This window comes from Antedon mediterranea, chromosome 5 (genome assembly GCF_964355755.1).
Source record: "Antedon mediterranea chromosome 5, ecAntMedi1.1, whole genome shotgun sequence".
Classification (NCBI taxonomy): Eukaryota; Metazoa; Echinodermata; class Crinoidea; order Comatulida; family Antedonidae; genus Antedon; species Antedon mediterranea.
The window spans coordinates 22318410-22342280 of record NC_092674.1 but is presented as its reverse complement, the minus strand read 5'-3'; the positions used below and the strand labels follow the sequence as shown (position 1 = coordinate 22342280).

The window sequence follows — 23871 nt, the reverse complement described above, 5'->3', positions numbered from 1 at the left end:
ACCTATCTGTGAATTATCCACCTTTATGGGTTCTAGCATACTTTCTGTTTCACATGTGGATGAACTAACCACGATTTTTTGTTTCTTTTCAATTAGCTGAAATAAAGTCTATGTATACATATATCAGTATGTAGATCTATCCTATTTTAATAAACATGTTGGTGTTAATTTTAAATTTTAGAGAAAAATAGTGTTGTTATTGTAGTCACTAAAATAAAAACATATGTATATGGGCCAACAACTAATTAAAATATGTGATGTTAATGTTTTACTTAATATGTCATGTTATAACATTATTGATGTTAATTCTGATAAAATTCCACTGTTTTACAAAAATATGATAAAAGCCTACATAAATTATAACAGAATCTCTAAAAAAAAACCTGAAACTTATAACGATATAATGAATGAGCAACTGTGGGGAAACCACTACGTTAAACTAAAAAAAAAAACGCTTTTCTACAAGCATTGGATTGACAGTGGCATTATCAGTATTAAAGACATTGTTAATAAGAACACTTTTTTAACATCGAACGAAATACTGGTGAAACTACAATGTAAAACAAACTGGTTAAATGAGTATTTGTGCATTATTAAGGCAATACCAATTCAATGGAAACGTATTATTAAGGAGGTAGATATTTTCAATTGTGATGATAATGATGAAGTAGTTGGGATTAAGTATGAGATTAATACTACCAAACTAATATACTCATGGTTTGTGAAAGAATATTTCATTATTCCAATGTCACAACTAAAATGGGAAGAGTACTTCAATGATAACAACATTGATTGGAAAACTTCTTGGTTACGGAAAGTATGTAAAATGAAAGATAAGAAACTAGCACAATTCAATTATAAGATGTTACATAGAATACTGCCTACCAACAAACGGCTGTATCAGTGGAAAGTTAAGGAAACACAAACGTGTGACAAATGTGGAGAAATTGAAAATGAAAATCATTTGTTTTTTAGTTGTAGATTTATTCAGAAATATTGGAGGAAAATGCTTAGTATCTTTGTAAGTTTAAATCACAATAATATATCATTTAAACAATTAATACTAGGAACGGGAGATAAGCTAATAGATTATATTTACACTTTTGCAGCATTTACTATTTATAGAATAAAAATGTTATCTGCACTAAATAAGCCAGTGGGTAAATCTTTATGGAATTCATTTAAAAGCAATATGTTATATAACATTGAATGTGAAACATATAACAATAAAGAAACAAGTATAGAAAAATGGGTAGCTTTAAGAAATAAGATTATGATAATATAAATTCTAACTTGATACGATTAACCGAAAAGGAATTACGGTGATACGGGTTACTGGTGGTACTGAGCTATTATTGTTTTTTTTTTATCATGTATATAAATATATTGTATAATCCGGGTTGTAAAATGAAAACAAACAAATGAAAATGTGTGAACTATTTTAAAACGGGATAGATGATAATGATGATCCTGTCAAGTGTATAACAAAATATAAGAAAATTAATGAAAAAAGGAGTAATACAGAATTCATATATGTAAAAATGTTACTTATGAACTGTAACGACATTTACAAGTTAAATAATACGATTTTATGTAATATGAGATAATATGAATGTGAATAAAAGTGGTGTTTGCGCCACAAAAGAGAAAAAAAAAACTAATTAAAATATATGGCAATAGTATGTCAATATTGTAAATAAAAACACTGCTAACTTTATAGAAACCAACTCCTTGAAGATTTTCCTTTCTACTACTGTATAAATAAATGTATTGTGATAGAATGTAGTGTGTCTCTAGAGAGAAATTAAATTGTGTTTGTTGTTTTGTCAATTTGTTTTGACAAACTATATTTATTACATCCTACTAACAAATAAACAAAATGAGAAAAACAATCAAATATATTAACAAATTAAAGATTTTATACAGTAAAACTACTTCTACCATAGACGGAAACTTCAATGTTTGTGAAAAAGAGGCAAAACTCAACTACTCACAAAACACACAAACAAAACTATTATTTTATTTTATATTATTAAAATACTTAACCGAACTCAAAAAGTCTATAAGAAAAGAACACCATACCTCAAAATCACAAATAGACTAAAATAACTAATTAAGAATCATTTCAGTACATTTCAGTACAATCTAACAACACATCAAGGAACTAACTGAACAGAACTGTAACGAACAACGTTAAAATGAAGACACAGTATAAAATAGATCAGTATCTCGTAAGTAATAAGTCATTGCATGCTTGAAAAAATTAGAATTTTTTTAGTATAACAGTGAAAATAATCCTTAAGTATAAACCTTAAAGACAACTACAAATTGTGGAATATCAAAGAACAATAATATATAAAATTGCACATCATTTACTGTAGCATATCATCAACAGCACATGTTGCCGATTAGACATGCCACTCCAACCAGGAATTGGGATGTAGAAACATACTGTATAACTTATTAACCCTTATATAGTATCTTTTAGTTTATTTACGGTATGTGAGTCAGAAGTTTTCTTCAAACTTATATTATTATTTTCCTTCTACACATTTTAATATGTTTTCAAATTTTTAATTTAATATATGTGGAGAATTTTCAATAAATGAAACAAACCCCTTACCTTTAGAATTAAAAGAGAATTTGAAAAATTGAAATAAAGCCAACGGAAAATAAAAAAGAAAAAAGAATAGGAATGCAAAGCCACCTTGTCATAATTAGTAATGGCTTACCTGTTAAGTTCAGTATGGGAAAAGGTATGCAACTCAGAGCCATTCTGATCAACTAGATAGCTTACATTTTCAGTGCCTGTTTGAATTAGTAGCAAAACAACAAACGAACATTGTCATACAAATAAAGCACCACAACACAGTTTCCTTGTATGTAAGTTTCTGTAAACTTCAAACAATATTGAATACCAAACAAACTGTACATTTGACAAAGTTCAAGCAAAAGGGGTACTAATTTTGACAAATGGTTAATTTATTACTAACACAAAGCGGCCAATGCAGGGTTTCATAATTTTTGGAAAAACAATAGGAATATGGGAGGCTCCAGAAACATCATGAAGACTGTTTAGGCCTGTTTAATTAATATTTCCATATAGTTTCTTAATTTAAATTGAAGTTTTGCATGCATTAAATAGTAAATGTTGAAATTGAAGGGAAATAGGTCAACATTATTGGTTTATTTTAAACAAACTATTGCAAAGCACAGATAAGCACCAGAATATAAATACCATACAAAAGAACTTTGTAAAGTAGCAAAAACAATATAATTTATTGTTGATATGAATAAGTATATCAATCACAAAGCTTTGATAGCAAAATATGCTAACAGTTATCTTTATTTCATATCATATCTGTGGTATTTATTTCTTTCTTGACACACATACTACATTTTAAATTTGGGGTTTGCATTTACAGTATACAGCAGTATCTATTTTTATTTTACATAAAAAATCTACTTTATTTTAATTAAATGCAGAAACTATTACTATACGGAATCAGATAAAAGGTTTTATATGTAAAAATGAGGTGTCAGAAGTGGAGAATGTTATCTCACTTCAGTGGTGGCGCTGACCAAACAATATATTTTCTTTCAATGTCTAATAGCCAACATACAGATGTAATTTCAATTGATGTGGCTGTGAGCAGGTACTTTGAAATCTAATTTCTAGGATTACTGCACTAAAAAAGGACAAATGTATGGCTAGTACTAGTATATCTGAATCAGTATATCGTATAGTAGTGATAATTTAACAATGAAAAATGATATGAAATGATGAATTTACCCAGACTGCCATTATCAAGACTTCCATGCGGTGTAATTAAACGATCTGAACGCTGGTAGATTGAACAAAATACACCATCTTCCCTCATGCAATTTGACCTCTATGAATGAAGATGCAAATGAGAAAAATGCAATGAAAATAAAACAAATGATACTACAAATAATTGAACACTAGGTATATTTTGCACAAAATTGTTCAGTAGATTGCTTTAAAAATAAATTAATGTAAAAAACATAAAAAATCAAAATGTTTTCCAAACTCTTACATGACTTGACAGATAGGGCAAGATAATAGGACATAATATAAAAAAAATATTTTAAAAGAACGGTATTTTCTTGACAGCATATTTTTTATAATGCTTTTAAAAACCCCAATCGGCGGTCAAATACCGGTTTTTAAAGTTTTGTGGAGAAATGTAATCTGTTTTATAAAAACTATTTCAGAAAACCATTTTTTTAAAACAGGCCCAGACATTTGGTACAATTCACTTCAGGCTTGGGCAAAAACATCTTCCTATTCAATTCCAAGAGGCACAAATTAGTTATCACTACCAATTTTGTTTTGTGTTAAAACCCTGCCACTACTCCTTTAACTGAAACAAGGATTGCTTAATTTGTGTACATATGCAGACACTTTTAAATTAAAATGATTCTCAATTTATAAATTGATTTAGTGATGTCCAACCAATGGCCGGCTACAAGTCTGGACCTGAACAAGGTAACTATTAAAGTAGGTTCCCACTCGAATGCAACACATAAGTACACTGCAAGCAATTTGATTATGACATGAACCATCTGAACTTGTGATTGGCCAACTCACTTGTGTTGCACATACGTCCTTGAGTGTGTCCAAGTGTGAACCAAGCTTTATAGTATAGTCAGGGTTTTTTCTCCACTGCATATGTACACAATAAAAAAAAACTAGTACAGACATTTTTTCCAATTTCACTTATGTTAGAAAATCAATTTATAAGATTTGTTCTTCTGAATACATAATAAAATTAGTAAATTAAGAAATAAAAACAATACATTTTTGCTTTGCATGATATTTAATTGTGAAGCTGCATAAAACATTATTTTCAAGTTTGATCTAAAGCTTGTAAACTTTGAGTTCGGCAAGTAAAGTATGCTAGTGTAGACCAGTTGACAAACTTCAGCAAATTGCAGAAACAAGTTTGCGGAAGGAAGTCTAAAGTAACACACTTTACAGTTTTCTAGTGTAGACTGGCTTAAATGGTGATTCAGCAAAAAGGTAGAATCCAGTGCACATAATTAATCTATAAATAACATGACAAGAAGAAAATGATAATGATGGAATGTGTCTTTAAATTAGTAAATGAACAATTTCAAAATCTATGAAAACGAAAAATTTCTATAATTGTGATGATGAGTCTTATTGCTTTATGAAGATGCATGAGAACAAAATATAATGGGTTGATTCAGGACGTTGGAGATGTGAAATCTTGAGATTAAAACGCAGTTTTACCTATTTCACCAGTATTTCATATCTCTGAAATGCTATAAGCTAAGCAAAACATATTAAAATGGCCTAAATTGTAGAACTGAAATAAAACTGAAGTGTTCAAATTGAAGTGCGACAGTATAATTCATACTCAAAGTAATGGAAAACACATCATAGCTACTTGATATTCCATCAACAATATGACCTATGATGACATATTGAATACGGTCAACCTATTTTATAAAGTAATCAAATACCTGTATCCTTTTTGATGTTAAAACTAGAGACATATAATGACATAATGTTTGAGGTACACCATGTATAGTTCTGCACGTTTATATTATATGATTTGAACTTTATATCATTAAAGTATAATGATTTTTGCCATGTAAACCTTCCAAAAAATTAAACAAAGACAAAATAAATTTATAACTTCATTCATATTCTAATCACTATTGTATTTTTATTTCAACTATACAATGTAACAAAACAGGAGTATGACAGATCAAGCAATCCTAAACAACACTATACAAGAATACACTCTATCTATATAATATAGTTTTCAAAAATGTCCATGAGGTACTTTTTATTGTATAAACAGCAAATATTATAAAACAACAAGTGTATCCTTGTCTCCTTGTCATTCGATTCGTTGATTTCATATCACATTATTTTTTCCAATTTAGAAAATTGAACTATTAAACTCACACCCTTTTGTAAACATTTTACACATTTCAACATAGGCTGATGAATAACAATGTATAACCTTGGAGAAATAAGTTAAACTAAAATCAAACATTTAGTGTGCACTACCTATACTTTATCTACTTTCCACAGTAAAAAAAAAGGTACATTTATGCTGAATTAAGAGTATTTTCATTCATTAAGCCTGACTAATTCCATGCTGCACTGTCATTATTGTTGTCATTTTGAAGCCACATTTATAAAACTGTAAATTAGCTATAAATGTTCTTATATACTATCTCTTTACAATACACTATTTATATTTTGCACTATGACATAATATACATAGGAACAAGTTTGTTCATACAATATAAATTTATTTTTATAATATTGTAATGAAATAAATCAATCTGATGACTGTTTTTTTAATTACACATTTTAATAAGAAAATGAAAACACTCAGAAACTGAGTGAAGTACTTGGCAAAATATATCAGGGAAAATGTTATTTGGAGAGAGAGAGAGAGCTCAGTACTTGATGTTTTGGTCCATGTTAAAAGAATAGTGCTATTTAATTTCTCGTATGAAAGATACAGTCAGTCAGATTTTAATATAAGCTTTTGTGACATGACCAATATATCAATTTTTTATGAAAATCAATAGGCATGTTCTATAATGTATATACCTATTCTCAAAAAAGGATCATTATCTTTTGCATCATAGTCTTAAGTTGGTCGGTCAGTTGGTCAAAACTTATTAATTACAAATTTAATCAAATAGCCATTTTGGTGAATGTTGACTGCAAGGGTTGGTCAGAAGTATGCACTTATTTATTTTATGTACAAATATAGGAAAGTATATATCACAAGCAAATAGTATAAACAAAGAGAGTATTATAAAGATAGAGATAAGGAGAACAGGAGTAACTGCTGGTTTTATCTGCTACTTTTTAAAACTATGTAATGGACAATGGTTTTTTATATTGCACTTTATACAACATTGGACTAGATGTTACAAACACTAAGTTTAATCTCCTCTCTTTGTATTGAATGTTGTCACCATATATAGTGCTTTTTCGACAGGGATGAGTCTTCCTACTAAATCTACATCTCTATGATACAAGCTACACATTGTTCTTCTCGCTAGCCTGTCTGTTAGACTTCAAGCAAAGTATTCTGCTGCATTACTTCTTGCTATGTTATAGTGCCATAGTTTCTATCCATCTCTTGTACCACTATTGACAACATACTGTTTTCGGCTTTTGATAGGCTGCAACATACAACAGATATTAAATGTTCATAATTTTTACATTTTATCTAAAAAAAGAATTATTTGCTTCAAATTTTTGTTGGTCAACATTTAATATCTATCATTGTAACCTGCTAATACAACTAAAAAGCTATGCTAATAATAATAATAACTTTTATATTAATTGTTAAAATAATAATTATTATAAATAAGTGTATGGTGTGGTGAAATGCATAACAATGAATGCCAATAAATAACTATTAGTTAGTACTTTGGAAATTCAGATTGGAAAATAAATTGACACAATACTTGAAAATAATTTGGTTCTTAAAAAGAAAACTGCATATAACTGAGTTACTGTATGTGCCTCTCAACACAAAACGCAAAAAAGGGGATCAAAATCAGAACTGACATTTGTCTAAATGTCAGATAGCAATATCAGGAAGAAATGTTTTCCAATACAAATTGTATGAAATATTTGCAATGTTTTCAAAAGCACTAAATGAATTAGTATCAATTGGCATACAGTGATTTGTATACCAGATCTTTATTCCAATAGCATAGTGATGCTTTTGCTACATTTTGTGCAGTAATTATCTGTGTTAAGTTTGTTTTAAACATTAAATTTCTCAATTCTGGCTAGGTTAGGTTTGGTTTCTTGACATTCTATATTCCAAATATTTTTTTGTGCAAACAAAATTAATGTGGGATCTTTTGGACATCAATAAAAGTTTTGGGAGAGTATTTACAGACTTCAGTATTGGGAGAGCCAACTGTTACAGTTACTGGTAATTATGAAAATAGATATATTACTTTTATATCCAGGTTATATCACAGTCTTTCATTTTGTTTTTATATGTTACAAATTTATTGAAACAAAGTTGTTTGAATTGGTAATTGTTTTGAAATAGAATAAATGAATGATCAGATGAACAAAATGTGAAAGAATTGACTTTTACAGTTTTATATTCAACGCACATAGTGGCTTCTTTCTTTGTTCTAGAAGAGTGCTTTTTGAAAAACTTCTACAAAAGACCAAATAAAAAATATTTAGTTTCCAAGAATTTCAAAACCTTAATTGTTAGTAAAGTAGGTGTAATGTGTGTAAGCATGCTACTAATGATGATAAAGATGATTATGATGTCATTATCATACATTAATTAGTAAAAATGAAAATAATCTACACTTACCTTACAAAGTCATTTTCAGTATCGTATTTATTTTTTGGCTGTGATTGCCAAGAAAAAAAGCTATATCCATGCAATTCCGCAATCCACGTCTGTATCAAGTTTGTAGTTAAACAACGAAGAGCGATATTAATTCATTAAACATTTTTTTATCGATAATAACCCAAAAATATACCGTATGAACTCAACGAATGATTCCATTTAAAAATAGATGAACACCACTTAATCTTTCTTCACAAGTACATACCAATGTCCAACATGAATACGTAAACAGAGTAATTGCATGCTCCGAAATTTGAATGAAAAATTGATCGTATCCCATGAAACTATGCTAAGTCATAGCACAGACCCAAGACTCGTCAAAGAATCATTTTACCTCATAAAATAAAATTCTTCTTAATGGAAAATCATACACAAAGTTTTGGCATATTTAGAAACTACATCAAGTCTTGCATGAGGCAGCATGGCATTCGAAACAAGCAGAACATCTATTATTCAGAATCCTGTAGATTTTTTCTTTTAAGCCTTTATGATTGATACTAATGCTTTGTGATTGGTTAATTTAAAATTATTAAAGCATCACCATGGTTATTAATTACTATAGTATATTAAAGTAGGGATGATCCTGTCAATGTTTTAGCACACACAAGTCGCAATGATATACTCATTTTTAGTGGTAATGCCACTGCCTTTAAGCTACAAAATCATTAACTCAAATTTGAAGAGAAATAGCTGTATTTCAAAGATTTTGTTTCCATAATTTGAAAAACAGACTTTGTGACAATTTATCCACTTATGAATGAATTGGTCAATGTTGGGACCACCCAAAGGTGCTTTAAACAGTCCCGGCTTAGTTTAATCCATCATTCAGATGAATGTAAGACTAACTGACATTGTCGTTCATGACAGTCGGCCATAATAAAAAAAAATATATAATAAAAATAATGAATTGTACCATAAACAAAGATATGACATGAAAAATTAGTCAACATGCAATGCCTACAGTAATAGTACAGTTAATCCAGTGCACTGTTTACTGTGCATACAGAGGTTTAGTGTCAAGTTAGACCATGTTTTAATTGTATTATTGTGATTTAATCATTCCTGATTGTGAAAGTTATTGCCAAGTTACATAGTTTCCCATATTATTACAACTAAACAAGAATCCCTATGGGACACTCTTTACGGAACCAACAAAGTGTTCCCTTAGACAAGGGTTTAGTACCGTATTAATAAAATATAAATAATACAAATTATATTATATGTATTTGTAATTAATATTTTACATTAAAAATTTCCATCATGCAACTTGTTAAAAAAATTAATATGTGAATAGTGTTAGCAAAAACAGCAAAAAGTTCCATAGTACAGTATTGAGTAAGATTATTTAACTGTTTAAAAACATATACTATAAAACGCACCAAAAGTTCAAATGGTCCAATGCCTTGGCACATGCATCTCAGTGACGATGGCGACATTTGCTATAATACGCAAAATATACATCATATCCATAATACACCCATGCAAATTCACATATGAATACACCATTTAAAATAGTTGACAAATAAATCCCACATTAAAATAATAATGGTCAATCAGTATAAAATAAATCAACATTAATAAAACAAAAGAAAGAAATTATATTAAAATGTATAATGTTTATTGTTATTATTGTTAAAAAAACAGCCCAATGTCAACATAATCTAAGTAATTAAAATCCGCTTCAGATTATCTTTCTACTTCAGAAGAAAATGGCTGTATACAAACTTTTTGTCAATATAGAATTTATATTTATGCTGCAGTATAAAATATATGTAGAATATAGTGTAAATGTCTAATAGAAATAGTTGTGTTATTAAAGTACAAAAGTATATTTAAATTTTGAATAGAAATGTTGTGTTTATATGTGGTGCAGATATAATTATGTGTAATGTTATGTATTAAAAATGTATCCAAATAATAGTTTCATTGTTTAGTTTGATCATGGAGAAGTCCATGGTTTAATAATTAGTAGAAGAATAGTATAATGGATCCAATTTCAAATATAATTTTTGAAATTTATACAAATAATAAGACTAATAATAATAATTACCGATGATTTAATATTGATATGACACAATGTTCTCTAATAGCAATTATATTTTTATATATTTATGATACATAGTATTTTGAAATGTAGTGATGTATGAAAGTGGTTTTACTACCTTTATCAGCGTATGAAAAATAACAATATTAAGTCTAAACTTACCCGTTCAATTTGACTTTGAGATGGGTAGTAGTAGTACATAATCATTTTGTAAACAAAGTCTGGTAGAAATGCCATTCCAACAGAGAGAAGAATACAAAACCACATTGCAGCGATCTTATGAACCTCAAAGAAAACCCAGTAAAGACTTGTGGTACTGAAGAGCTCCCTGAAAAGAAGTAATTTGATTTATAGCATTCTATTATTGCATGTATGGAGATTGTAAAATCTATGCTTAGCACCGAAAAAAAGCTATATAACATACTGATTTATATACTCCAAAAATAAAAGAAGAATAAAGAAAAACAGCAAAAATAGAACAATTAGAAAGTGAATTTTAAAATGCACTTAGAAGCATATATTCAGATTTGTTAAAACCATAGCTTTTTTTTTCAAGTTGTGTGCATTCGTGTGTGACCAACATCAACAGTATACATACCATTTTATACAACATGAAAAATACACTTTTGTCAAAATTACAACAAAGTATAAAGTGTTGTGTATATATAGCAATTAACAGGACACATTTTAGTAAGTTGTTTTAGTTTCAAATATCAATACTATATTATATCCACTAAATTGTTCAAATATATTGTAAATAGATTATAATGTTATAAGTATGTTGGGCAGACAAGTTTTAAAACGATTGACAGATGTTAAACAGTGCATACGTAAGTGTTACAGATTATTGAACATTGAAGTTATGTTTAACAATTAACAGGAATACCAAGAGGAATAAAGTAGTATACAATTAAAAACTCTGTGCATAGCATATCATGTTCTGGTAGTTATAAAGTAGTAATAAATATAAATATAAAAGAGCTTAGCAAAAACAGTTTTATGCTAAAGCGAAGAGGTTCAAGGAAATTAATATAGGGAATTAACAGGGAAATAGAAATACAGTATTGCATGCACAAGTTAAGAAGTCTCCACAAATAAACCCTTTAATAGTATAAATACATACCACCCTGTGGCGTTGAACCTAAAAATCATAGAAAAAAATAATTATGGACTTCAATCTAAAACCTATATAGTAAGTGAAAACATATCACCCACAATTGTGGAAACGTAGTGTGTTCTACAACTCTGCCAATCCTAACATTTTCTTTATTGCTTGATAATTAATTACCAATATTGTTCATCAACAGCAGGTAGATTATAAAAATAAAAATACATATGAATAAAAAAAAAATGTTTTTAATTGAAATTTTGAATAATAAATTTACATTGAGAAAGATTACAGTCAAAAAATATCAAGTAGTTAATTATTAATTTTGTTAAGACAAGATACGAAAAGTTTCTTTAAGGTCTCATTTACTTTATAATTAGGTTGATTGAATTGATATTTATATATGAATCATGTCACATTTTAAGGCAGTTTGTCTATTCATTAAATGTCTCGCTATAGTTATTTTAACTCAAAAGTTTGGTGGAATCATTCATGATTTATATATGAAAAATCATAGAATGTGTAATATTACTACACAGTTTTGAAAATTATTCTTCATCCAGGTAGTAACATAAAATCTGATAAACAAGTTATTTCAATTGACTGGATTTACTATACTTTTATTACTTTTTAGAATAACATTATTTTACAAATGTAAAATGACATATTAAGGGGGCATATGAAAATGTAACGTGATTAATACAATGTTTAACACAGCTAATAGATCTTAGAATGTTTGAATAAAAATGACTTGCTGAAATTTAATTACAGATTTTACTTACCAAACTATACCAGAATATATAGAGGCTAAGGTTGGGTAACCGACTATCGTTATCACCATGGACGCAACAGCCAGAATGTTCCAATGACAGGTCTCAATAATCAACTAAAATTTTTAAACAAAATATTATGTAATTATCTTATACATGGTGGGGGGTCACTGTGGCACAATGGACTTGAGAAAAAGTAGAGCTTTGACCAAAATGCTAAAAAAATGGAGATGGGACCACAGCCATCAGAAAAAACACTAAGCTTCTCTTTGAATTTCTTTACCTACCTTACTATTATAACTGATTTAGGAAAATGGTGTGTATCTTACAAACAAAGTTGTAGTGTATGTTATTTGTGGAGACCATATTATAAATAAATGCGGCTCACAAATAAATTACAACTAAAAATCTGCCTGAGCAATAATGCCTGGGATGACTTATTTAAATAAATATGGTCACTCACCTTTATATTGACAACAATCACACAATTTGTGAAAATAATTGTACCAAAACTCCAAAGACCATAATTCTGTAAGTGAACAAATATTTTGTATTTACTGTACAATTCCTTTTAAATATGTTTTAATTCAAACTATAACAACAAAATGAAGTTAAGCTCTGTCTATACTATCAAACTTTATGTGACAAAAAAATGTGATGTGTCCATATATGGACATGATGATGTCATACCACTATCATATTTGGGCATATTACTACCATATTTGGGCACATCACACTTTTTTTGTCAAACTATTTTGACAGTGTGCATAGAGCCGGACAGTATAACAGTGTGTGTAATAACTTACAACTTGTTCACTTTTTAAGCCAATATCATCTCCCAGCAACCAGATAGGCACATAGTAGAAAAGAAATGCGTGATAAAAGCCTGCAAAATCAATTTAAATACAAATGGGATTCTTTAAGACAAGAAAAGCCAAACAGCTAAGGGGCACTGCAAACCAAAGCCATAATATTGGTACTCGGGGGATATTGTTGGTGACATTAAGACATTTGGTCTTCTTCTTATCAAATACACAATATTGTGTTTCAGCCAAAGCTGCAAACAATCATGACCAACATCATTGAATTAGGTTGGCGTTGCTGTTCTCTGCTGCTTGCTGCGCCGCATATGATATCTAGTTGCGGTGGTGTTAGGTATAGTTTGCTACAAATAGGGTGAAGTCACTAGCTACACTAATATACTTATTATTATTACATTACTATAGGTTGTGCTACTAACTACAGTACTGACTACAAATCATGTACCATAACCCGCGTTTGTCGCGCGTGTAATATATGTGTAATTGCCGCGTGCCTGTATTTGCCGTGTGGACCATGACGTCATCACTTTGTAGCTTTTTACTGGTAAAATATGGAACTCCCGGTACGACGCCCGCGACAACACACACGTGGGTATCAGTTTGTTTTGTTTCTATTGTTTAGGCCTACCATCATATATGTAATCTGAACCCGCCCGTTACTGTATGTAACAAAGTTTATTTTTTCGCTATTGTTAGGCAAACAATAAATAAGAAAGTTTATAGAATTCATGTAAATTGTTTTTCATCGGGTTTTTGTTTAGAGTTCACGTCGTATTAAAATACAGAGCTAGGAGTGTTTTAGGCCAAGTACAGTATTCGCTCAAATAACTGTGACTGTGAGTGTGAATGGGTTTTCCGCCGCTCGGTGTAGAAAGTCAAATTATTACGTTCTTCTTATTAAATATCTTTTAGTATATTTCTATCTAACATGTCTAGTCTGCATTGTATACTTGCTTTATAAATTCTCTGCTTATGAAACGACTTAATAAGTTGCTAAATTGACGTTTGAAACAGATATTTGTCTGACATCAGCCCATGTTTATAATAAAACAAAACAAGGTTCCGAAAATGGTACAGTCCAAAATGAGGTGTGCAATTAAATAATATCAACGTAAACATATGCGCACGGTATCAGGGCTGTAATTATAAGAGAACTGATTTCCCCTGGACGGGAAATGGTAAAAACTTGTATTTATTCGACCTCGCTTCTCTCTCGCTCCGGCTGTGTGCGGAGGATCGCTCCAACGTGGTTTCGTTCAGTGATTAATGGTCCAGTCCGTAACAGGGGTGTACATTAGTTACCGTGCTAAATACATGCATGTCAATACTGGTGTTGTAATACTATATAAATGTTTTCCTCCCCGACGGGGAATGGTAAAACCTTTATGTTATTATTTGGCCTAGCAAACTGTGTGTACTCAATGGATGAACTCTACAACGTGGTGCGTACCACCAGCGACGATCGTGTTTTGAAAGATATTGTTGGGTCTTTTCTACCTTGTTTTTTTTAATGAGTTTTCTCAAATACTTAATAAATATGACTTAAAAATATATATAAACAAACCCTGAAAGCAAACTAGGCCTAGAATAGTAGTACTGTACTCCCGGTAGTAAGCCTACTATACTAAACTAGGCCTCTTAGGCCTAGTAATAGTATTTTCAATCACAGACATAATTGCATCATGGAGGTTTTTACCTCCATGATGGCACTATGATAAATAAATCGATTTTTTATTTCAAACAGGCCTATATTTTGTTATATAAAATGCTGTTATCCTGTACTACAATTCCAGTTATTGACTGTTTGGTGATATATAATAATATATATCATACAAAACATCAACAAATTATAAATACAGTTCGCTGCAGTTGAATTACTCAATGCAGTAATGCATGAGTGAATATGGACAGTATTGTTAGTACCTAATTACACGCGAGTCACGCGTTTTTCACACCCGTGTAAAATGTGTGGGCTTGGTATATGATATGTAGTCAGTACTGTAGACTACCGACTAAAATAACTTATCCAAGGCTGTGTGTATACTGTATACGAATACAGACGATCCTAACTTGACCCTAAGACATGAAGTCTATCTTATTCTTACCTAATATACACCAATAGAAACATTCCCAAAGACGTAACTTTGCATTTTTGGAAATTTCTTTGTATAACAATGGATTTTCAAGCAGCATTTTCTTTGACAGATGCTGTTCAAATATTCCATATATCGTGATTGGTAATGCTGTACATGTAATATTGTAGAAGGTCAAATAAAAACTCTCAAAAACGGTCTGAAGAGAAATAAAAAAATAATAATATTTAGATAAATTAAGTCAGGAAAATGTCATGTACCATTATTAATTCAATCTCATATAGCACTTTAAACGCTTTTAAACCCTTTATATTATTATAATAATACAGTATATTTAATCACCACAATGTATTCATTTAAAAAACACTTTTAAAGTGTAACATTTTTATTAATTATTTAAACTTTTTATTAATTATATTGAAATATCCAATCAACACTAGATTGGATTAAAAGATTTTGAACTTTGAGTAAAGTGATGAGAAACAAAAAATCACTAAATCAGAAAGTATATATAGTCAAAAAATAGTTATAGTTAAAAAGACAAACAATTGAGCTGGCTAAAATATTTAAAAGATTGGGTAAGTTAGAAGAGTGAATTTCCACAATTGTATCATACAAATTTTACACATTCAGATGGCAGGGAGGTCAAAGACAGTTGCTATATGCTACTTAACATTATTTAAGGGGAAAAACAGAATACTATGTAGGTCTGCTGATATAAATATTTTATCAGACCCTGTAATAGCACTTTAGTATAATATAAATACCTGCTGAGAAAACTGTGTGTAGAAGGCATAGAAAAACTGGGCAGTAATAAAGGCAATATTCTGGAATAAAACAGGAAAGAAATGTTACAAGTTTATTAATTAATCTTATTGATGAAATTAATGACTTTAATAAAATATAGAATAAATGTATTGAAATGGCCACTTAAATGAAAGAAAATATTAATATTTTATGCTATTTATTATAAATATTATTTCATTTTCCTTGGTCCATAGTTATAGATAGAAAAACATCTCATTCCTTATCCCACTACTGTATGCTCTATAGGTGTTTTATTCCCCATTATATTATAATTTTACAAACATTGTCAAAAAATAGTTTAATGTAACGGGCCTATTTATAGCACAATTACATGGACTATTACATTTTCTTTTTTTGTAGTTTATATGCCTTTATTCAAAGATGTTTTTATGTTTTATACAAACCTTGTAGAAAAAGTATTGTACGGTCATGGCCACTCTTATATAGTACCAAGGCCCGTGCACTAAAAGAATTTTCTGCAAAAAGCGAAACCGAGCAAATGCATAGTCGCTGCATCGTACAGCTTGTCGTCCTTCTTTTCCCATAATACCTAAAAGTAATGACAAAAACGTATAAGTGACTGTTTTAATGAATCTATGTTATACGACATCGTCTGACGCCAGGTAGGTAAAGGATATTAACATTATGCAATGATAACTGTCACAAAAGTGTCATATCCCCTAAAGGTTGTTTTGCGTCGAGCTGCCACCAAACGCCGCTCATTCGTCTGTCCACATTGTTAGCAGCTGAGATGGACCAGTACACAACATAACCTCAACCATTCCGAAAAATGCACTGGGTTACACATGAGCCAGATGTTTACACTTAACCTGTAGTTTTAAATCCTTGTTCAACAACCTGAATTATTATCAAGGAGAGCATTGAACCATGGTGGCCTGCCTTTGACAAAACTGAAAATGTATGTGCAAGTATAAGTTACCACATTGTTACGATGAACATCTAAAGCCCTGTTCACACTTGCTTCACATTCAATGTATTTGCCATAGATTTCATCACGTGTTGAAACCATTTGAAACATTGCATTAAATGTGAAGCAGTGTTATGAGGGCTCACTGGCTAAACGCAGGGGCCCTGGAAGTTAATGGGGCTCCTTAGAAGGGAAAAAATGCCTTAAAATATGTTAAAAAAGGCTAAAAACTCCCAAGGCCTGAATTGTTTGAGGGCCACTACTTAGGGTCCTTAAACCAGGCGTCTCAAGCATCTGCACTACACCACTGGAAGCAGTGCAGACCAAAATGCGAGCAGGTTTCAATGGGGCATGCATGTACATACCAAGACCAACATGAGCCTCTTGTATCATACTGACATCATTAGCGCCATCACCAATGGCCATTGTCGTTGGTTTGGTTGGAGAGTCTTTAACTAACTTCACAGTCTAAATAAAACAATACAAAACTTTTATATAGGCACATACATACATACTTTAATTTTTTTTTTTTAATTACTAATTTAATACTTGATATTTCTGGGGAAAAAAGAATTCTTACAACTGATTTCACACAAAATAATTGTAGTTTTAATTTAGTGATATAAACAAATTTGTATAAAAGGTAAAATACTAAATAGCATCAATAACAACATTATTTTATTCTATATGGCTTTATAATTTTAAAGGTATTGGCTAAAATAAAGTGTATTAAATATTATAATCAAAAAGCAAATTAGTGAAAAAATTACAATGCAATGACAAAAAAATAATAAAAAAGCTAAATTAAAACAATAAAGTAAACCAGGGAGTCAGAAAAAAATTGTAGAGCTTTCCAGTAAGCCTTCCTCAGTGCAAGTGAGAATACATGGAAAGTAGTATAGAATATTGTATAAAGGTATAAGCTAGACATGAGTGGACTGGAATAAAAGAAAGTAAAACCATGGGCCTATAAATTAGAGGTCCATGGTACAACAAACAACAGCCTGGGGAATAGAAGACGGAGAGAGTAAGAGTAGAAAACTATATAGATGGCTTGGCAGATATAAAAGAGTTTTAGTTATATACGATATATATACTAATTTATTGCACTGTTGCAATGAGTAAATTTATTTCCACAAATAGATTAACATATCATAGACTACTTTATTGCTTATGACAATAATAATAATTACCTGAGCCTTCTGTAGTGGGGACATTCTGCAACACAGCACTGCTACACACTTTATACAGACTTGAAGTAACTTATCTGAATGGAAGTTCAGAGCTAAAGCTAGGCTGGGACCATCAACTACAAAGGCATAATTTCCACCACCATCCACCCTGAAGAAAACAATTATTAGTATAACACTATCTAAGATAGAATAACATTTCTTGCAATTTTCTCAATGTTACAGTAATACACAAATCATCTATTCATTTTTTAGTCAAGCGGCTAAGATATGACAAAATAATTCTATAAAATCGATATGGGTTAAATGCTCTCTCGACTAGTTCTGGTGGTAGAATGTCTTCTTCTTTTCTTTAACATTTAATTTTACATTTTTAAGTGAAATTTTTATTTTTGGTTCCGATCTTCTTTTGAATTGTGAAAATGCTTTATTATTTTATTATGTACAACAATTTCTTGTTAATTCTGGAAGATTTAATTGATGTTTCTGTTAGTTGTTTTGAAATGTTGTATTTGTTAATCTGAGGCGCCTTGAAGCTAAGGTGGTTCCATCTTGTAAGGCATCTCTGTGTAATATACTGAATAAAAAAAATGTCTTCTCGGATAATTTCAAGTCAATTTCACTACTGTCGGTGAGTGGTTTAGGGATTCACTTCTTTCAAATTGAAAGGACAATGACTCCAACCTATGATATTGGGATTGGGGTATCAAGTTACACTACTTTTGGGATTTTATTAATATTAAATTTCTTACATTTTACTATAATCAGTGAGCATTCTTGAAATCTCATTTTGATCTTTTTGTTTCACAAGGTAAAGTTCTGACATATTTGCTTTAAAATGATCACAAGAGTGACTGATGTTCACGGCTGTCTCCTGCTTGTCTCCTGTTAGTACCCATACCTAAATAAATAAAACAGTTAAATAGTAATTCCAAGGAAATTAATCAAAATTGTTTATAACTTTATTCAGTCTATTGCATTTCAATAATTGAGTATTGTACAAACTTGACGAATGTGCGATACTCGGGGTACAGCAAAAGAAGCTGTAATGACGTCATAAGACGGGATTTTACGTCACATACACATCTATTTTGCCATTTCCGGGAGCAGAAGTGACGACACAATATCATAAATAGGTTTTACTGTATATACTCATATTTTCTAAGTCAAGACCTTTGAAATGACACCAAACACGGCTATATTACGACGAAAATCGTTTGGCACCAAGGTACTATCTTCGAAACGTCATATGGCTGCATCTGGTTTAAAATTATAAAATCCGGCTCTATAGCTTTTAGGACATGTCCCTGTAGTATACCCAGGCCAAATACCAGCTCAATACTACAACGAATAAGGGAGGAGTAGTACTTTATAAATCGCAATTTTTTGTTTAAGACGTCATAATTCTGCATCCGGTTAAAGTACAACAGTTTTCTCTCTATAGTTTTGTTCCTAGTATATGCATGCCATGTTTCAGAGCCGTTAGACAACGCGTAAAGAACTAGTAGGACTTGAAAGTTGGCTCAATAGTGTCCAGATGAAAGAGGAAGAAGAAGAGAAGGAAGAGGAGAAGATAAGCGAGTCCTAGACTTGGGTACCAGAGTAAAAATAACAAAAGTAATAATAATATAATAGAAATAAACCTGATTTCTTAGCACACATCTTTTCAAGAAGCCCAACATATTTTTTAGCATGACTTATACAACAAGTTATTGCTGAAATATTTCATTTCATTTTTTAACAACAAAATAATCATTTATTTGTTATCGTTTTAATATCTAAAGAGTGAAATGATTTTACCTTAATTCCTGCTTCCCTGAGTTTTGCGATTGTATCTGCAACTCCATCCTGGAGTTCATCTTCAACGGCAGTTGCACCAACTAGATGAAGTTGCTGTTCTGCAATCTCAAACACTGCATTCAACTGAAGTAGCAAAGAAAGTAACATTATTATTATACAAATATTGCCTGTTTAAATGTGAAATATAACATTTTACATCTCCAATGATATTTTTCTTGAAGCAAAGCTGAGGGAAAATATAGTCCAGAGAGAAAAATATAATTCCCAAGAGGATGTCAAATTTCAACGATATAAATGGTGATTTGTTATATTAGCCAAATATCAGTAGACCTGGCTGGGTAGGCCTTTCTTCTGTTGGTTTGGCTAGGCTGCCTATTAGCATCAACACCTTCTTGCCGAATAATTACTAACCAATGATTCCTTAGGCAGACAATATTCATTTAGGCCTGGGCATTCATTTCCTACATTTCTACAGTTTACAGTGAATACCAAAACAATGAACCAATGTGATATATTATAAATGCAGTACAGTATCAGTGTGTTCCATTTTTTAAAAACTGTGCTTATAAACTCTCCCATTTCGATTGACTAAAATATATATTCTTTATTTTACTATTGCAAAATCTAGAAATATAAGAAATAGTAAATAATAATAAAAGAAATAAAGAATTTTCATCACTTTTTGTTTACCTTTTCTTCTCTGTTTTCAAGACTACTCGATGCTTCTGCAAGCTGTTCATGAAATTCTTCATAAACTTCTGGTGATAAAATCCTATAGGCAAAGCAAAGTGTCCTCAGACCAAGCTGAAATAAAAATTATATACATTATGATATATTATAACACACCTAAATAGATTTTTGTCATTGATTAGACAATAAAATGACTGCACTATAACACACTTAACGTTATATAAAATGGAGTACGACAATTTTGAGGTGGAAATGCAATAGTGCAGCTTGTGTTTAGTTAGTAGGTGTGTTATAAAACAAATAATGAATGTTTTATATTTGTGCACTGGGGCAAATAAATTCATTTGGTGAAAGATGATATGCACTTTTTTTACCTAATGAAATTATTTGCCCCATTGCACTCATAAATAATAATTATTTGTATAATACAGTCAACTCTCCCAATACCGGACTCTCCCAAAACCGGAATTCACGAAAAACCGGACTTTTTTGGAGGGCCCAATTTGTCCCTATTCTAATTGTACTGTAATTTATTATGAAAACCGGAATACCCAATTCCGGAATCCGGACAAATTATGAAGTACAAAACACGAAAATTAGCGTCTGAAAACCGGACTGACGGTTAAAAAACTCCAAATATTTACGAAAACAACGTAACATCGTCGTCGCTGACTCGGATTCACTACATTCACAATGTACAAAAGCTTTTAACCATACCCTCACCATGCATGAAGTGCGCGACGTTTCGCGGTACGATCAAATAATGTTGCCACGGAGCACTACACTGTGATTGACAGGTCAGTTCATTGTTAACCCACGAGGCGGCAATTGCTTTGTTGCGTATCGAACTGCGGTGGGCTTTTTCACATCGAAGCGCTATGTCTTAATGTCTATTGTTTTTAGCAGGAAGTTGTTAACAACTCCCTGTTTTTTAGCATATGAATTGTTTTTTAATAAAGTTAAATTTACATTCCTGTGTCTTTGTTTTGTTTAAATTATTGTTAAATTCACAATTGCAATAGGACTTCAAAAAGGAATGTTTCACTAAAAACGGGATCGACTAAAAATGTGCATCATTATAAATTTGGAAATCATTATGGCAAAACGTAAACGGAATGAACATGACTTAACTTGTGTTAATAAACTTTGAAATGTTACCAATTAATTATTGTGTCATTATTGCTTGGCTCGTTTACCTAATCAATTTTCATCATTGCTATCAAATTACGTCAAACTAAAGGAGCTTAAAAAACATGTGGTCTAGGTGTGGGCGTTTTTATTTGATTATGACACCTCTGCACATGCGCATCAATCAAAGCCCTTCACCCATGCTGCTGCTGCTAGCTAGCTCACGAAAAACAATAAACAGACCGAAATTATGTTTGCCGTTAAAAACACATTGAGAAACAATAATTTACTATTGTAACATGTTTTATTGGTACAATAAATAATGTAACTTTTAAAAAAGGTAAATTGAATTACTGTAGCTTAATATTAATAAAGTAGGCCTAGGCCTATCAGTATTTATTTAATTAAAACTAGATTGACACAATCATAGCCTAGCCTAGGCCTTCCCTACGCTAGGAGACCGTACCGGGCAGCATTCGGTGACAACGTGATGACTTTAAAAATATGTTTTCAGGAAACCGGACTTTCGAAAAACCGGAAAATATATGCCCGCCCAAGGGTGTCCGGTATTGGGAGAGTTGACTGTATACAACCATTATAAACCTTACCACGGCATAATCATTGACATGTTGAAGAGTTGAATCAACATTGCCTGAGATGCTTTTGTGTAAAACGGTAGACTCAGCTCCTTTGCATAAAAGACGAATTTCACCTGTAATTAAAAACAAAATTACATTCACTTATATCTACAGAAAATAAGTGTAAAATATAACTAAAAAAAGGTATTCTGGGGTTTTCTTCTTTTAAAGATTATTGTTTTTTTTTAATGAGATTCTGTTTGAGATATTTCAATACCTGTTGGTGTTTTGACAATGACACTCATACACTTCCTTGTTGGGTCAAATTCTAGAACATGTAGCAACTCATAACGCTCAGCATATGAATCCACTTGCACCTCAATATACTCAGATGTACCTCCAAGAAACTTGACACCGTAACTAGAATAAAAAGGAATGACAAAATGAAATATTATACAATACCAATGAATTTGCTTAACCTTGCTTAGTAAATTACAATTAAATTACACTGTGATACTAATTTGATTTACTTAGACTGTGGACCTTTGTTTTACTTATTCTACTGTAGCACTATAATTCTACTATGATTGCTTGTGGTGCTTTATTAGCTGTGGCATATATTCAACTGGTGACCTAATTAGACTGTGGATCTTATTTGACTGGCACTTATTCAACTGGCTGTGGCACTTATTCAACTGACTGTAGCACTTATTCAACTGGCTGTGGCACTTATTCAACTGACTGTAGCACTTACTCAACTGACTGTGGAACCTATCGACTGTGGCAATTAATTATTTGTCTGTTATATACTTATATTACTGGTGTTTTATTTGACTGATTTATTTAATAGTCTGTGACCCTTTTGACATTGACTGTGGCATAGAGCCAGGGACTCTTCCCTAGTAGTACCTACCTTGCAGCAGCTTCAACAAGTGCCTTTTCATCAGGGGATGATGCTTGGTAGTCAAGAGGGGCTTTACTATCAATGCTATCCATCCCATTCTCAGAGTCTTTGTGAACATGCACCGTATGACAAAGGCCCATGCACAACAAGAACTCATGTAACAGCTCACTCTATAAAAATTTAGTAGCATAGTAAAGTAGCATATTAATTTGGGTCTAGATTTGGTTAATTAATCTGTAATTGATTATTTAGGCCTTCATAAGACAAGCATAAACATCTAGTTTACATAAAACAATCAATTAATAATATTAAAAGAAAGTTGTCCCTTATTTACATATTTTCAGGGGCTGAATTTGATTATTGTTTAATATTATTTTTAAACCTGAAAATTATTCATTATATAATTGTTTATACCGCAAAATTCACAGAATAATTTTATATAAAAATTCCACCAAAGAAAAGGGCACTGTAACTCTAAATAAATAGACAGAATATTATTGTTTTATTTCATATTGGTTTATGTTTACAAAATTTTCAAATATGGGATTTTGCTGTTAGCAAAATTATGCGAGTTTCAATCCAGGAAAGACCTTTAC

General features: G+C 30.9%; 1 protein-coding gene across 12 annotated transcripts in view; it reads right to left on the bottom strand.

Moving 5' to 3' along the window:
• Nucleotides 1-23871, bottom strand: part of LOC140049587 (phospholipid-transporting ATPase IF-like) — a 51338-nt gene that overhangs the window by 3919 nt on the left and 23548 nt on the right. For 2 of the 12 annotated variants that reach the window (XM_072094508.1, XM_072094509.1), the window contains exons 14-32: nt 23285-23445; nt 22649-22791; nt 22402-22505; nt 20666-20779; nt 19976-20098; nt 18928-19076; nt 18179-18326; nt 17351-17453; nt 16462-16607; nt 16018-16077; nt 15263-15449; nt 13143-13222; nt 12800-12865; nt 12349-12452; nt 11582-11599; nt 10621-10786; nt 9794-9853; nt 3794-3893; nt 2733-2808 (exon numbers count right to left, since the gene is read on the bottom strand). In XM_072094508.1, coding sequence (XP_071950609.1) covers nt 2733-2808; nt 3794-3893; nt 9794-9853; nt 10621-10786; nt 11582-11599; nt 12349-12452; nt 12800-12865; nt 13143-13222; nt 15263-15449; nt 16018-16077; nt 16462-16607; nt 17351-17453; nt 18179-18326; nt 18928-19076; nt 19976-20098; nt 20666-20779; nt 22402-22505; nt 22649-22791; nt 23285-23445 — 2108 coding nt within the window. Of the gene's footprint in view, nt 1-2732; nt 2809-3793; nt 3894-3964; nt 7207-9793; nt 9854-10063; nt 10169-10620; nt 10787-11581; nt 11600-12348; nt 12453-12799; nt 12866-13142; nt 13223-15262; nt 15450-16017; nt 16078-16461; nt 16608-17350; nt 17454-18178; nt 18327-18927; nt 19077-19975; nt 20099-20665; nt 20780-22401; nt 22506-22648; nt 22792-23284; nt 23446-23871 lie in introns of those variants that run through there. The other 10 variants (XM_072094505.1, XM_072094511.1, XM_072094515.1 and 7 more) reach the window with 8 other exon arrangements.